The sequence below is a fragment of the Aedes aegypti genome, chromosome 2 (assembly GCF_002204515.2).
Source record: "Aedes aegypti strain LVP_AGWG chromosome 2, AaegL5.0 Primary Assembly, whole genome shotgun sequence".
In the NCBI taxonomy this organism is placed as follows: Eukaryota; Metazoa; Arthropoda; class Insecta; order Diptera; family Culicidae; genus Aedes; species Aedes aegypti.
The window spans coordinates 125,988,098-126,005,003 of record NC_035108.1 but is presented as its reverse complement, the minus strand read 5'-3'; the positions used below and the strand labels follow the sequence as shown (position 1 = coordinate 126,005,003).

The 16,906-nt window shown below is 38.7% G+C and overlaps 1 protein-coding gene across 7 annotated transcripts in view; it reads left to right on the top strand.

Annotated features, from left to right (window-relative positions):
- The window catches only part of LOC5564816 (rho-related BTB domain-containing protein 1), a 154,700-nt gene that overhangs the window by 125,712 nt on the left and 12,082 nt on the right, over positions 1–16,906 (top strand). For 5 of the 7 annotated variants that reach the window (XM_021842242.1, XM_021842241.1, XM_021842240.1 and 2 more), the window contains 10 exons: positions 4,837–5,242; positions 5,312–5,493; positions 5,579–5,728; positions 6,231–6,348; positions 6,427–6,564; positions 14,464–14,487; positions 15,105–15,218; positions 15,285–15,455; positions 15,524–15,766; positions 16,353–16,617. In XM_021842242.1, coding sequence (XP_021697934.1) covers positions 4,837–5,242; positions 5,312–5,493; positions 5,579–5,728; positions 6,231–6,348; positions 6,427–6,564; positions 14,464–14,487; positions 15,105–15,218; positions 15,285–15,455; positions 15,524–15,766; positions 16,353–16,617 — 1,811 coding nt within the window. The remainder of the gene's footprint in view (positions 1–4,836; positions 5,243–5,311; positions 5,494–5,578; positions 5,729–6,230; positions 6,349–6,426; positions 6,565–14,463; positions 14,488–15,104; positions 15,219–15,284; positions 15,456–15,523; positions 15,767–16,352; positions 16,618–16,906) is intronic. The other 2 variants (XM_021842245.1, XM_021842244.1) reach the window with 1 other exon arrangement.

The window sequence follows — 16,906 nt, the reverse complement described above, 5'->3', positions numbered from 1 at the left end:
ATAACTATTAAACTTCTTACCATTTTACTTATATTTTATTTACAGTCCATACGCAAATGCCCGCTCCTTGGCCTATACCCCGGCCATAAGATTCTGCACAACCTGTGAATCGACCGTTTTTCGCATGTAAACCCATACTTTCTTCAGTTCCTCGACTGTCTTCACTACCTTAGGTCGTTTAAGAAGGTGCTGCTTCATAATCGCCCAGTACTTCTCGATAGGGCGGAGCTCCGGAGTATTGGGAGGGTTCAACATTTTAGGCACGAAATTGACCTTATTGTACGCATATCACTTCAGCACGTCCTTGGAGTAGTGGCATGAGGCCAAATCCGGCCAGAAGATTGTTGGGACGTTGTGGGCCTTCAGGAGAGTAAGCAGCCGCTTCTGGAGGCACTCTTTCATCTACACCTGTCCGTTCATCGGGTCACGAAAGGTGCACTCCGCTTCTCGCACGTGCAGATGGCTTGCCAAGCCAGGAATTTCTTCGCAAATTTGGACATATTCTGTGTGCGGACATGCTCCGTGAAAAACAGGTTGCCGGGGATCTGTTTGAAGTCGGCCTTCACATATGTTTCGTCGTCCATTCAACTTTTGTCAACATGTTGAGGTACAACTTCCTGGCACGGGTTTTGGCGGACTTGTTCTGTTTCTCGTCGCGATTAGGGGTCTTTTGTACCTTGAACGTTCGAAGCCCAGCCTTAGTTTTGGCCTTCTGGATAAAACTTCGGCTTAGGTGCAGGTTCTTAGTCACATCCCGAACGGAGGCGTTCGGGTTTCGGTTGAAGGCCCCAACTACGCGGTTGTGATTTTTGGTGTTGTACGGAATACTTTTTCCTTCACTTCTGGGCGTCCGATCGGTGGTCAATCGTTCCTCGAACCGCTTAATCACTCGCGACACCGTGGAATTCGCGATTCCCAACGTTTTAGCGATGGAACGATGCGAGAGATCCTTGTTCTTTTGATGAATGCGCAAGATTTTATCACGCACGAGCTGTTCTTTCGACTCCATTTCCGCGAGTTTTGATCACAGTACTTTAAAACTTGCAGGATGTAAATAAGCACTATGAACTAAATCCACCCAAATTTTCATTAAATTGTACCCAACGGTTAAAAAGTTAGAGCAATTTCATAGTGTGGCAATTTAATCGTGGACACCCTTTACAGCAACGTCACCAGCTGGAAAAGTCCAGCAGCTTGTACAGCCTGAGTCCATTCTTGGACGACGATGCAATGTTGCGATTGGTAAGCAGATCGGCGCGAGGATCGTCGTTACCAGCGAGTAGCCCACGTGAAAACTGCAGTAAACGAGATTCGGCAGCGATTCAGCATCGCGAACTTGAAAACAGATATGAAGAAAACTGTTAAGGCCTGCGTCTGGTGTAAAGTGCACAAGTGTTGTCCCACGAACCCCAGGATGGCTCCACGTCCGGAGTCGCGTGTCACACCGAACCTACCATTGTTCAGCCATACCGGCGTGGACTACTGCGGAGGACCGGTGACAGTGGCTGTTGGCCGCAGAATGGAAAAACAATATAGGGGGGCAAGAAGGACACCTTAAGATATATAGGTTCAAATCATGGTTGGTTAGCAAATTTTTGAATATTATTCCAGTGTAGGGGCAAGCTCACCTCTTGTTCTAAATGATGTTATCGATAGATTTCAAAAATATAAGAAACACATGTTGATTTTAGGTTTTTGAAAATGTCCTTTCTTACGCGGTTTTTCGACGAGGCACGGGGCAAGGGTGCCACTCGTATGGGGCAAGAAGATCACCAGAGTAAAATGCCACAAATTTTGTATATTATTTTTTGCGATTTCTCATCGTAATAGGCTGTTTTTCATTACGCCAATCTGTCATGAAACGGCCTACTATCCGGCACTGGAGTATGCAGTGCGGGAATATTCATTACGCAACTGAAACCAGTGCTGTAATTATTCATTACACAACGCTTTCTCATTACGCAACTGTTTTGAGTTGCGTAATGAATCATTACACAATATTTTTTCAGAAACTGTAAAATGATGGTGAATGTATTCCGATATAATTTCTGATACCCTCAAGTGGCCTTCTACGACATTGCAAAAAATGTTGTACGTAACTCGTTGCAGAACTCGATTTTACAGCACTCATCGTAATTATCCTTACGACTCGTGCTGTAAAAATCATTATTCTGCAACTTGTTCCGTAAACTACTAATTTCCCTGCCTAAACGATACATTCTAGAGTAAGCAGTGGCGTCTCGTCCTAAGGTGCACTTGGTGCACTGCACAGTCAAAGATTTCAAACTAACAAATTAAATATATGTATTATAATTCTCAATACTTCCAACTTTCATAATGTGTAGTTGCTTGAAAATGTTGTTTGATTTCTTCACCTTCAACTGGTCCATCGCCCTCAGTGAACAAACCGTTTGATTCTCCCCCCCATGGTCTTGCTCAACCAGCAAGCGAAAACAGCGAAGCAAACAAGACAAACTGCCATGCGTCTCCATCGTATTGCAGAGAATGTTCATTTCAGCCGTGCACTCTTTCTTGTGCACGAAAATAGCGTGTATGGACACAGCAGGAATGTGCATTTGTATTGACATTTCTAGAGCAACAGTGGCGTTGTATAGGTAAAATCTGGTTCACTCCAATTTGTGCACCCGAGAGAGAAATTGCCCATGACGCTCGCATTGGTTTGCAATAATTGAGAAAGCGCGCGCAACTGGCGTCATGACGTCTGCTGCTGGAAGAGAAAGCGTCAACGCCATACATGCTTTGTGTGTATGTATGTTGCATGGAGCTTCCTAGCGTTGGGCTAATTTGTCCAGAACATCGATGTTACTGAATCGATTCTCATTTGAACTGTCGAATCGATTCACCGATTTAATCGAATCCTTTGCATCGATGTTTTTGAATCGATTCGAATCGGATGAAAATTGAAATTTTTGAAGTTTGAAATGGGACCAAATGCATTTGTATTCGATTTCAACATCTTTCAATCAAATCAGTTTTGAAAATCAATCGAAGCGATTAACTATTTCAAGACTAGTTTAACATATGGTTTCTTCTCCACAAACTTATTAAAAAATATTTAACGATTTCAACAAAATGAATCGAATCAAAAAATCGAATGAAGAGAATCGATTCACCCGATTTTAGGTGCTCCAAACATCGATTCAAAAAATCGATTAATCGGAATGCAGACATCGATTTTCGGGACATCGATTCAAAATCGCCCAACGCTAGAGCTTCCAGGTGTCGCGCGATAGTAGGCGCAATATTGATTGGAACCAATACTAGATGTTATAAACATATTGGCCAAATTGATTATGTTTTATCTTATTAAATACACAAAATTCATGTGGCTTTGAATTGATTTATAAACTTAAGATTTCCATTCTTAATTAATGCACTTTTGGCAGTGTTTTACTTTAAAACTACAGATATTACCACAAAACTTGCTAATGTCCCAACGCGCAATCTATAAACTTCATTCAATGACAAAAATGCATATGGTAAATTTTTGTTTGTTTGTTTCAATCAATGTTTTTGGACGTTTTTATTCATTAAATATATTATGTCGAATATGATATGTCGAAGAATTATTCTGTTATTAAAAATCGCATTATAATAGAAAATTCGTATTTAATAACCTGTATTTATAACTTCCGGTAGGGACCTAATGTCAGGAAAATGATGAATAATATGAAGAAGAGTATACGTAACCATGTTTCTATTGGTAGCCTCTAAATTCGACATGCTAAGTGCTATCAAGGTGAAAAATACATTCTACTACTTAAAACCAAGATGGCGTCAAAATCCAAGATGGCAGCCAGAATAATACTCTTATTCTTCACTCGACTCGAATGAAACACCAACGATTGAAAACTTGTTTGCATTGATTTCACTCGCCATATACGTCAAAATCGTAGAACATGATTTAGAAAATCGTTCATTTCATAGGGTAAATACCATTGCTCACCTAGTTTCTGTAGCCTATCTTACACATTTTTTCCTTAGCTTTCTGATGGTGATCTCAGAATTACTAGCGGTGCGCTAATGGTGAAAAAACGATTTTTCTAACAAAATTCAAAATGGCGGCCAAATTTAAAATCGCCAATTTTTTTAACTTCAAATTAAAGCTATATCCTTTCTATATACGATGCCACTAAATTTGCTATGTGTTCCAAGGGTAATATGATACATATCACGTGAAGAAATAGCCAAGATTCATAAAAAGATGGGCTTTTTCGCATACTTTTTAGCTAGCTGGTGTACAAGGGGCCCACCAATTTGAGAAAACCGAAAGGACCACCCTTAAGTTTTTTTTGAAAACTAGCGATCAGTGACATAAAATTAGAATTCTAACGATGGGTGCCGATGGCGGCCTGTTTTCAGCGAGAATTGCTCTATAATCCCAATGATGAGTTTTATCTGCCACCACCACCTTCCATCCAAATGATCATACAGCCCAAAAAAAGATCGTCATTTCAGAAATTTTCAATTTATAGCGCATGTGACAAAGTTGCAAATTAACGTTCAACCGACCACTTTTGTTTGAAGACACAATTACAAAAAAAAAACACGATTAAAGGTCCTACTGAATTAAGTTCATGATTTCGGCCAATCGAAACTCTGTGGAATGGTAATGGAAATAGAATAATGCTGGCGATAGGTTGGAACTATTCTTGGTAGACGATTTGTATTTCTCATCAGAAGGACGCGTCTGGTGCTCCAAATAAATTTTGGGGAGATGTTTATCTCAAAGCAATTAATTTACGTCTTATGGATTTTTATTATAGCTACTGCTTATCACATCTCAGAATGTCTTGCAATCGTTTCTCTTTTCAGATCCGACGTTGTGCTGCTATGTTTCTCGATAGCGAATCCGGTGTCGCTGCGCAATTGCCGCGCCATGTGGTACCCGGAAATACGTAAATTCTGTCCAGATACTCCTGTGATTCTAGTCGGCTGTAAGAACGACCTTCGGTACATGTACCGAGATGAGACCTATCTGTCCTACTTCGGCGACCGGAGTCCCTTCGTGCGGGCGGCCCGGAAGAGCGATCTGGTAATGCCGGATGAAGCCCGTGCCGTGGCCAAAGAGCTCGGCGTGGCATATTACGAAACGAGCGTGTTTACGTACTTTGGCGTAAACGAGGTGTTCGAAAATGCAATCCGGGCCGCCCTGATAGCTCGGCGTGAGCATCGGTTTTGGATGACCAATCTGAAGCGGGTGCAGCGGCCGATACTACAAGTATGAACGAATGCAGACTGCAAACTGTTCGACACATTGACAATCGTATTTTTTGCTTTTACTTCGCAGGCTCCATTCCGACCGCCAAAACCTCCGCCACCAGAAGTAACGGTCATTACCGGCACTCATACTAAAGATATGCTAAACATGTTCAATTCGCAGTGCTATACAGATTTAGTATTAATTGTCGGTACTATACGTTTTTCCGTACATAGATTTATGTTAGCTAGTAGTTCTAATGCATTTCATAGGTTAGCATTGACAATTCCATCCGCCTAGTCGGAAACGGGCGAACCAGTGGCAATACTAAGCAATCTCTTCCCACCTAAACGGCAGGTTACTGACGATGGACATCTCCGATATGGGTGCCCGTAGTAGCAGCGAGTCCAGTATGGTTAGTTCAACGTTCGGCGAATCGACGACGGCCGATTTTAACGAGGACACGGAATGTCTGATTCGGGCCGAGCAGAACAAAGCTCCCAACAGGTCAGTGTCAGCGACTTTTCAACTAGTAATCTGAATTCTACATGTTCTTTTTACTTTTATTATTTATCTTTTTCCAAGAAAACTAACACTGTGAAAGTATTCATAAAAACAATAAAATGAGAAGCCTACTTGCTGTCTTAGTTGAGAAGCAACGTTAGAGAAAAAAAGCTATCTTAAATGATGGTCCTGATGGAATATCTCCAGCAATTGCTTTAAAAATACTTCCAGGGATTCGTCAATAATTCTTCTAGAAATTCTATCGAAGATTCCCCATGGAGTTCCATCACGGAATCTTCCAGTAATTCCATGGAAAAGTATTTGAAGTAATCTATGAAGGAATTGCTTGTTGGAAACCAATGGCAATATCTAAGAGAATTCTTGGGAAAATTGCTGAGAGAATTTATGAATAAATCTTTGGAAAAATCTTTGAACTTCTTTGATAAAATCATAAATGCTATTATTCTACTAAACAGAAGCAATAAAACTCATAACATATTTTCAGAATGTGGGAACAACTGAAGCGGCGCTCTAGTTATCAGGCCCTGCCAACGGTGGAGCCGAAGAAGGATCTCTATCGCGAGTTGCACCATCCAGTGTTTCAGAGTATTAGAGTTTTCCAGGTATGCAAGAGTCGTCTTGCTAGCTACCATGCGTCTCCATCTCTCGCACGATTCAAAAACGAACACCCCCTTTTTCAGATCGAGAATGGAAAACACACTTATACGCAAACACAGACAATAGTCTCAGTGAGTAAGCTTATCACCCCGCAAGCCATGCAGCAATGCTTGAAGTTCATCTATACCGGTGCAATCGATCGCGAGTGTCTCGATTTGCAAGTAAGTACCAAAGGATGCTCCCATGCTTCTATGATTCACACTAAGCCGATGCGATTTCACCATCTCACTTCTGAAATATTCGCTTTCATCCGCATCTATTGTCTCTAATGCCAAAAAGTCTCCTCATTTCATCATATTAAATCAATGAATAATCTATTTCCCATCTCATTGTTGCTATTACAATAAATCTCATCTAAGCATCCTGAGCACAAGTCTCTTTCTGCTAATTTTTCATTCCTTCGTCTCACAAGAAAGTTTTCGGTTTTGCCTGTCTACTTTTTCCGTCTATTTTACTGCTTTTATTTTGCTAATCTTTGGAAAGTAATATCTTTTTTCCTCACGATTTGAATATTTGTTATCTCTTTACCACCGCTTTAATTTCACCACAATGTTGTGTAGAGGGAAACATAGGCAAGAAATTGATCGAAAACTTTGTCATTGGCCCGTGTGAATTTCTTGCCGCATGTCACTCTCCGTCAACGGCATCAATCGCCTTTCCTCCCACTGGAGCCTCTTGAGTTTTATTTATTATCTGTTTGTCAGTCTTAGCTGGATTCATGCGTTTCTAAGAAAAAAAAAAACAAAAAAAAAACTTTTGGTTGTTTGTCTCCCATTCTGCTTAATTTATGTTTGATTTGATTCTGTGTCTAGAAAGCAGTGACTTTTCGTTCGAATATCCCTTGGTCATTTATCAAATTGTTTCTGTTTGTATTGTGTCTTTTTTGTTTTGTTTTCTTGTTTCTGGCAAAATCATTTGTGTTGTTCTCAGTTTCATGTTTAGAGAGTAGATTGAACCATTTTCATGCATTCTTCGACCACATTCAGCTCGATAGTTTTTAAGGCATATACATATTTATACCGGTACATTGTGGCCATGTCTACCGAGATTGTGATAGTTTCTAGAACGGGCAAAGACGATTCGTACGATTATCGCCTTTTCGAATACTTGGGAAATGATTAATGTAGTGGATATTGGGAGTGTCGTAGAACTAGGTGTGTAACAATATTGTGTTACAATACAATTTCTATTAATGCAAAGTAACTCAAAGTTTCTGAATTATTGAATCTCTATATTTTTTACAAGGTTGAAATCTGCAGACAGACAAAAACCAGTCCATGCTCTGCATCCAAGTTTACAGAAAAGACCGTTTGACCAACATTAGCTGTGTTGTTATATTCACCAAAATGGGTTTGGTGAGTGAATTTGATGGAACTCGACGGCAATTTTTGTTGCATAGGATTCATCGAATGTAGCGCGGTTGTTGCACCATGGTCTGATTCATTTCACATATTGACATATTAGTTGCGACGCAATAATTACTTTTGAATTCTTGCTCAAATTTTTCAGAATTTCTGATTTTTTTTTTTAAATCCTCCAAGAATTGTTTGGAAATTGTTCTGGTACACTTCCAAAAAGCTTCTCTTTTTTTCAGAAATCTTGCTAGAATCATTCCATACATCTTCTTGTTATTACTTCAAATATTCGCCTAGAGTACTTCCGGAAATAAGAAAATTCATCTAAGATTGTTCCGCGAACTATTCGGAAATGTTTTCGAAAATCTTGAAACAATCCCTCTGGGATTCTTCCGAAAATTCATCGGAGAGTTTTTCGGATTTCTTTTTTACTCACAGAAATCTCTTAGGAAATCTTCCAAAAAGCCCTCTGAGGTTCCTCGTGTATTCCTCCCGTATATCCCTCTGAGATTTTATCGGATTTTTTTCTGGGACTCTTCTTGCTGTGGAATATTTACGGAAATTCTTTTTGAAATTCACCGGAAATCCGTTCTGGGAGTCTGCCGGATATCTCTTCTGAGTTCTTCCGAAAATCCTTTTTGGGCTTATTCTGACGATCTTACAGCAATTCTTCCGGATATCTTCCAGAATGATTTCTGGAAAAATCTGGAAAACTCCCAACTAGTTTAACCGGAAAAATTCCACAGGGATTTTCGAAAGAATCAGTGGCATTTTCAGAAAAATCTTATAGAAGCCAGATAATTCCAAAATAATTTCTGAAAGAGTCTCAGAAGACGAATCCTTAAATGATATCCGGAAAAATCCCAGAACGGTTTTCGGAAGAATACCCGAAGTTTCTCTAGAAGAATCCCAGAAATATTTACGGAAGAATCTCTAAGAGATTTCCGGAAAAATCTTCGATCTTGATGAATTCCAGGAGGATTTCCGGAACGATTTCCGATGAATTTCCGGAAGAATCATAACAAGATTTATGGAAGTATCTTAACGAGATTAACGCAAGAATTTCTGGAACTATACGGAAAAGTCACAAAGGGATATCCTGAAGCATCTCAGAAAGGTTTCCAGAAGAAACCATTTATTAGTTCCAAAAGAATCTCAGGATAATTTTCGGAAGAATCATCAAATAATAACCTGAAGAATTTTAGCAAGATTTCTAGGAGAATCCTACATAGATTACCGGCCAATTCCCAGAGGGTTGTCCGGAAGAAAAAGGATAAGGAAATTCCTTTAGAAATCGCTCCAGAAGTGACTTCAAAACTTCATACAACAATTTTTCTGCAGTTCATCTAATTATTTCTCCTGAAAACCCTCCAGGAATTCCTCTAGACGTTTCTCTAGGAATTCTTAGAGGATTTCCTCTCAGAATTCATCCAAGTAATTTTCCAGGAATTCCACCTAAAGGTCCATGCAGGGTTTTCTCCTGTAATTCCTCATTCGTTCAAAAATTCCTTCAGAGATTTTTCCAGAATTAACTCAAGGGATTTCTCAAAACATATCTCCAAGTGGTATACACAAAGGAATTGTTGGAAAAATCCAAGAGGGATTTCTGAACGTGTCTCCAGATAAATTCTAGGAAGAATCTGGTATATTCTCGGAGTAATAGCCGGAAATTTTTTTTTGGAATACCTGGGAAAGTGCACCAAGACTAACACTGTTTTAGCAAAAAAAAAAAACTATTCTTCGTATCAACTTAGTGTCTTCAAATTTGTTCATTGAGTGTGACGCATTGTTTTTTCCGATACACCACTTTTTGTCTTGGTACATTTTTTGTCGATATCTGTAACTTTCGAATCATAAGTTTTTACACAAATTTTTCAAAACTATCAATTGAGGTAATTTGTAGTTTGTCACAGAAAAAATGAAAAGAATCGGTTGAAAAACAGTAGAGATATAGCTATCTGAAGTTGACTATTTTGTATGGAAAAACGGCTTTGATGCATTTCATATGCCCGATCATTTTGCCAGAAACTTAATAAAAGTTGTACTAGAATTCAGAATTCATATAGTAATGCCTACTAAGAAATTTTCAAGAACAGCTCATGAAATTTCTGCTCATGTTTTATCTACCTGAGAGATCAAGTTCCTTTTACAACAGAACTTTTACTGAGTTTTGTCAAGAAAAATCTAAGAATTTCTTCAAAACTCCACAAAAGTACTTCGTTGTGTCTCAGCCAAAATATTTGGATATCCTTTATGGTTTTATTCAAAGATTTCAAGACTTCTTGGCAAAATATTGCAGACATTTTTTAGGAAATGTTTCTGAAAATTACGCCAGGATCTCCTCGTTTGTGATTTTTATCTAGAAATACCACTAGAATATTTGGTCGATATTGTAAGGATTTTGTTCAGATGTTGTTTTACAAAAAATCTACCAAATATTTATTTTTAAATGCTTCTGGAAATCAGTACTTGTAGCAGGAGACTTTGTCACTATTCTAATGCAAATCTCCGGAAAATCTCTGGAAGGTCTCTTAAGTCTCTATTTCTATGGTTTCCTGTTTTACTTTTTCTGTTTGTAGTGAGTCCCGGTACAAAATTCTAGGGGCTTAAGTGTCTGTTACGCGACTGTTCCATAGGTACTTACTTACTTTTGCTGGCGCTACGTCCCAGATAGCCGTAGCGGTAAACGCGCAGCTATTCAGCAAGACCAAGCTGAGGGTCGTGGGTTCGAATCCCGCCGGTCGAGGATCTTTTCGGGTTGGAAACTTTCTCGACTTCCCAGGGCATAGAGTATCTTCGTACCTGCCACACGATATACGCATGCAAAAATGGTCATTGGCACAGTAAGCTCTCAGTTAATAACTGTGGAAGTGCTCATAAGAACACTAATCTGAGAAGCATGCTCTGTCCCAGTGGGGACGTAATGCCAGAAAGAAGAAGAACGTCCTTCAAGACATGACCTGCGCCACAATGTTACGCCAACTAACTGTTCCATAGGTGCTTCAAACATTTCTTTTCAGATTCCTCGAGGAAAAGCTTCAGGACATCCTAGTGATTTCTCCAGAGATTTCTTCTAGTATACTTTCCCCTCCAGGAATTTCTCTCAAGTTTCCTTCACCAGCAATGCTAGGAGAATTTGCTCCAGGAAACCCTTTCCCACTTAAACGCTACCACCACCAGTCATTTCTACCGGCATTACCAATTCTTCCTAGGGACTTTTTTTAATATTTATCATGGCTTTAAAATCCACAGAAATTTTTTATGATTTCCTTTAGAAATACCAATCTGTTTTTTCAGGCATTTCTGCAACAAATTCTAAAAATGCTTCCAAAATTTTCTGAAGATATCCCTTGAATAGTGTCTCGATGAATTCATTGGAAACTTACTTTGGAAATTTATCTTAGTAGTTTCTTATGTTATTTTAGTGTTATTCCTGGTTAGAACACTAAAGAAATCCTGAACCAGAATCATGAAGGAAATTCTAAGGAACCTCCGGAGGTATCTTTGGAGAAATTCCTGGCTGAGGTCTTGAAGAGGTTTTAAATGGCAATTTTGTAAAAATATTATGGAAAATTATTGAAAGAATCTTTAGATGAATTCCTTGTAAGAAGTTCCTGAAAGAATGTTTACTGAAATTCCTGATCCTGATCCCTTTGAAAATATCCGGGGTTACCGTCAGAGAGATTGAACTTTAGGAGGTACTCTCCCGTGCAAAAGTTTTGGTTCACCCCCTAAAAAACATACAAAAGTGTTCAGTCCATACCTCTGTGATTACGCCTCCAATTGAAACTCTCTAAGCCGCATTCGAAAGGCAAAGAGCTATTCTTACTTCGTATGTATTTTTCCAAAAACTGTTTTTGAGTTTTGTATACTAAATTTTTACTTGAAATTGTGACATTTTTCAAAAAACGCACTGAAAAAACAAAGCAAAAACAAACAAATTTCCTCAGCATTGGATCGATCAAAATTTTAAAACAAGTTGGTGTTAGAATCGTAATCTTATATTCTTTAAAGAGCACTCACGAAATTTTTGCGGAAAAATCTGAAAACTGTTCAAAATCAATGAAACAGTCATTCAAGTCCTCGTGCAAAATTTTGGGTTCACCTAAACTTACTTAAAACACGAAAAACCTGTGAAATCTCAAACCAATTATGTACGCGCCATTATTTGCGTTTGAAAAAGCTATGAATTATTAAAATCGGTTGAAAATTGGCAGAGATATTGACAAAGATGATTTGCGTGAGGCTCAGGTGAACCCAAACTTATGCACGATTTGCATCATACTGAGGGGTGAACCGAAACTTTTGCACGATGGCTTGAATTACTGTTTCATTGATTTTAAACACCTTTCAGATTTTTCCGCAAAAAATTCGTGAGTGCTTTTCAAAGAATATAAGTAGGAGAAGGTTTCGACCGTGATTGTTTTAAATTATTATTGTTTTTTATGGCTATATCGGTCATGCGACTCAAAGGTAAAGGGAGTCTATAGAAGTAAATGATGGAAACGAATAGGTGCATAGGCGTCGCAAGGGAGCGACAAGATTGAAATTTAATTAGGTGGCCTGTGTTGGTAGCAAAGCTCAAAGCTTTGAGCCAACCCTTTTCCAGTAGAGAAGCTAGGCAAAATACAGGACGCTTCGATGCTTACTGACTTTTAAAATGGCTTGCTCAATTTTCACCACCTAATTAAATTTCAATCTTGTCGCTCCCTTGCGACGCCTATGCACCTATTCGTTTCCATCATTTACTTCTATAGACTCCCTTTACCTTTGAGTCGCATGACCGATATAGCCATAAAAACAATAATAATTTAAGAATATAAGATTACAATTCTAATGACACCTTGTTTTCAAATTTTGGTCGATCCAATGCTGAGTAAATTGGCTATGTTTTTTCAGTGTGTTATTTTGAACTATGTCTCGAATTTAAGTAAAAATTTAGTACATAAAATTTAAAAACTGTTTTTGGAAAAATACATACGAAGTAAGAATAACTCTTTGTCTTTCGAATGCGGCTTAGAGAGTTTCAATTGGACGCGTAATCACAGACTGAACACTTTTGTATGTTTTTGAGGGGGTGAACCCAAACTTTTGCACGGGAATGTATCTTGAACCGAAAAAGTTGGAGAAAATCATTCGAAAGTCCACAAAGGAAACACTTTATGAATTCCTTAAGAAATCTTTGGAGTATTATCCGAAGAAAACTTTGGGCAAATACATTGTGCTAATATTTCCTAAAAAAAACTTTGCACAAATGCCTTCACAATCTATTACTTTCAAAAAATAAGATTTTTTTGGAAATCTCTCCAGAAGATCTTTTTGATATATTATCCAGAAATTTCGTAGATTCACATTCCTGTTTAAATTCGCTTATTTATGTATTCTTTTATAAAGTTTAAAGTTACCAACAAGAGATAAGATGTTTAAATTAAGCAGTTTATTTTACATAAATCGGTGAAAAATCATAAGCATAAGCATAGATGAATTCGTAGTTGCTACTCCGTGATTGACCAGAACAATCGAAGTTGCATAGAGATTTAATGAATGGGGCTTGGGGTTAGCTTACCATTCTCAATGTGCACAAATCGAGAGCTCAAATTTTAAAAGTCAATAATGGCGACGGCCACGTCCTTACGGTCATCGGGGAAGGGAAGGAGAATGTTAGTTCGACAACCGTTGTTACTGGAGACCGAGATCACCTCTGCATCTCCACGGTCGTCATGTAAAGGATATTGGGTTAGTGGGATAAGGTAGAGATCTGGGAGTCACCAATTTTTAGTGATGCGATCCATGATAAAATCACGCCTAACCAGATTCGCGAAATAATTCGATAATCTCATTGTACGCCGAAGAAGTGTTCATCGCTCGCCCACGCAAGATCAAACACTTCTAAGCAATCACGGTACTTTTTCACTACGACGCGAACACGACGCGCTACATGTTTGATCATGACAAAATAAATGATGCATCGCGGTTGTTCTTTATCATGCGATCATAGCAACAACGATAAACCATTAGTCGTCAAGGCTTAACAACAAACTCCGCACAACGAAAAATGGATCGCTTAGCATGTGTGCTAACGATAAATTGTTCGCAAACCAAAATCACAACTTTGGAGGATTTTTATGCTCTTATTCTGCGATCTGCCTTCTAGTGTGCCATTTTTGATTCAAAAGTCATTCGGGAATGGTTTGCGTTCTGATTCATGTTAATCGCAACATGTTACAACATCCGACAAACAGTGCATCGGATGCTCCATATATCTTTTCTATGCGCGCGTAGTGAGCTGTTCAAATCATGCTTCTGCAAGAGCGACGGCCCGCTTAGAGACCATTCAAATACTGTGTTGTTAGTCGCTAGAGGCGATTTTTTTCCATCCTTGGTTCTGCCCTCATCGCCCGCCCCCGCAGGAGCAAGCGTCAAGGTCGAATGATCAAACAGAACTCGTTATTTTACATAAATTGGTGAAAAAAAACATGAAAGTAACGCCCCTTTATATTTCCCATGTCATATAACGTTACTTTACCTTTTTACAAGTATTCGAAAAGGAAATAATCAATTGTCGTGCAGAATTGCCCAATTTCATAGTTTTTAATCGCCACCACCACAATTGATACACCAACCAATACCAACATCATCCGTTTGGTTTTCTTCTCTCATTACGAATGTGTATCTTTTTCGACCTTTTTTCCCGTTTTCTCGCAGACAGCTACTATAGGATTGATACTGGTAAATAATTTTTCTGATGAGGGTTTACTTCTATAGCGATAAGTTCCCGTGCAGTTTAGTTTAGCGTTTTAGATTTGTATTTAACCGCTTAGGATGACGTGGAGGCAAATAACGCCATGTGTTGAATTGTTGATTAACCATGAGTTTCTAGATTTCTAGCTCTAACAGAGATTTGTTGTTTTAAGATGTCGAAAAGTTTCCTAGAACAGTTTTTCATGTTTGAAATGCTTATATTTGGTTGGCTGCTCTCTAGTTTTGTTTTAGGAAATTCGTTTTTAGTTTCATTTAAATTTTGTTCAAAAGCTCAAAAGTAATTCATTATACTACATTTTTATTGCTGTTTAAGTAGTTTTTTCTAAACTAATACAACTTTCCGAGATTACTGTTCGACAAATTATTTATTAATTTCATTTTTGTTCGCATTTTGATCAGGGTTGAATGAATTTAGCGATCAAACATATTTTGATAATTTTAATAAGTAATCTGCACTCAATTTATTGAAACACCAGTTAAGCTCAATTAAAACGCAAGGTTAACTATAATAAATAAGCTTTGGTTAATGGTAGAGTTTATTACTATTTTTCCTAATGTAATTTTTTACCACGATTCTTTTGTAGGAAATACGCCAAGCTGCAGAATTTTTAGAACTTCCCCAATTGATGGTCCTTCTGTCCAATACGCAAGCAAACCAGAGCTTCATGAATGATGAAACAATTCAGCACTATTCAACGGTAATTTATTGTTAAAAGTGTACATCAAAAATTTATAACCATTTAACTGGTCCCTCTCGTTTCCAGTGCATGAAACAGAACCTGGAGAAATATTGTGTTCAGGATGGCATCTTCGGAGACATTACGTTTGAGCTGGATGATGGTCACATGAAAGCTCACCGAGCCATGCTGGTGGCACGATGTGACGTGATGAAGGCCATGCTGAATGGGGACTTTCGCGAGGCGCATGCCAATTTGGTAATAACTCTTGGTCTTTTCTATAATTCATTTCAATTCTAATGAGGCGCAATTCTTCCTCCGTTCAGATTGTACTTCCAGGTGTAACCGAATACACATTCCACAAGCTGCTGTGCTATCTCTACACGGACGAGATTCCGCCCATTTCGGCAGACAAGTGTCTGAATCTACTTGAATTGGCGAATCGGCTGTGCTTGCCACGGTTGCTCAACCTGGTCGAGTGCCGGGTGATCGAGGATCTTACGCGTATGTCGCAGAACGAAACCAGTGAAGCGGTCGAGCATTGCTTGCGGCTGTTGGAGTCTGTCAAGGTAGGGAGTTTGTGGGTTTCAGTGCATCACTTTCTAGTTGAGCAATTCTCACTGAAAACACGACGTCATCGGCGTATATCGGTAGAATTCAAATTTTTTAAGTAAATGGAAACCGAATTTATTACAAGAGCATTTAATTGTACTATAGTTTGTTCACTTTTCATTTACTTATAGGTATTTATCTTAACAACTCGAATATTTATTATCAAATTTCATGTCACTGTTCGCTACTATATGGTGAAACTAAAAGAGGGCAGTTTTAGTTAATTCAATGTTATTTTTTATTTCTTAGGTAATCCACTATTGGCACCCTACCTATTTATTTTGCCGAATTCACATGTATACATTTTGAAGATGGGGGTATCTATGTTTTGTTTCTACTTTTCTGGGGAATTGTGCGTTTTGGTGAATGCAATTGTGGGGAATGTTACATTCTGGGGATTGAAATTCTTGGGAATGTTTTTCTGAAGAATGTCGAGATTTAGCATATTCTACAAAAAGCGACATAAAATTAGAATTCTATCCATATGTGCCGATGGCGGCTTGGTATCAACGAAAACTACTAGATAATAAAATTTCGTTTCAGCTTCACAATGCTCATCAATTGGCCGAATGGTGCATGTCGTATTTGTGCGTGAACTACAACAGCATTTGTAAGCTTTCGCCACGAAGTTTGAAGAGCTTACATCCGGATAATCAGGACTACCTGCGGGAACATCGATGGCCACCGGTGTGGTATCTGAAGGACTACGACTACTATCAACGATGCATGAACGAGCTCAACCGAGAGCTGAATAATGGAAAGAAAGACTGCACGGCGGACGACAAAGGTTGTCTCTGCTTCTCGGGAGGTAAGCAAACCCCTTCAGAATATCAAAAATCGTTCGAAAATTGTTTCAAATCTCACCGCAGTTGCGTTGAGACTTGGAACCTAAAACAGAATACTGTTTATTGGCATTTGCTTGTGAATTACCCAAGAAACAAGAAAAGTTCACATAGAGTCTCCTCAGTCGTTCGGATCAATCACGTCCTTGATATCATGCCATTTTTGGAGAATGATTTTGCTTCCTTCCTTACATTTCATGAACTTTTCAAAGCATGTTTTTAGAATCTGCGCCAACACAAGTCAATGAACAATAA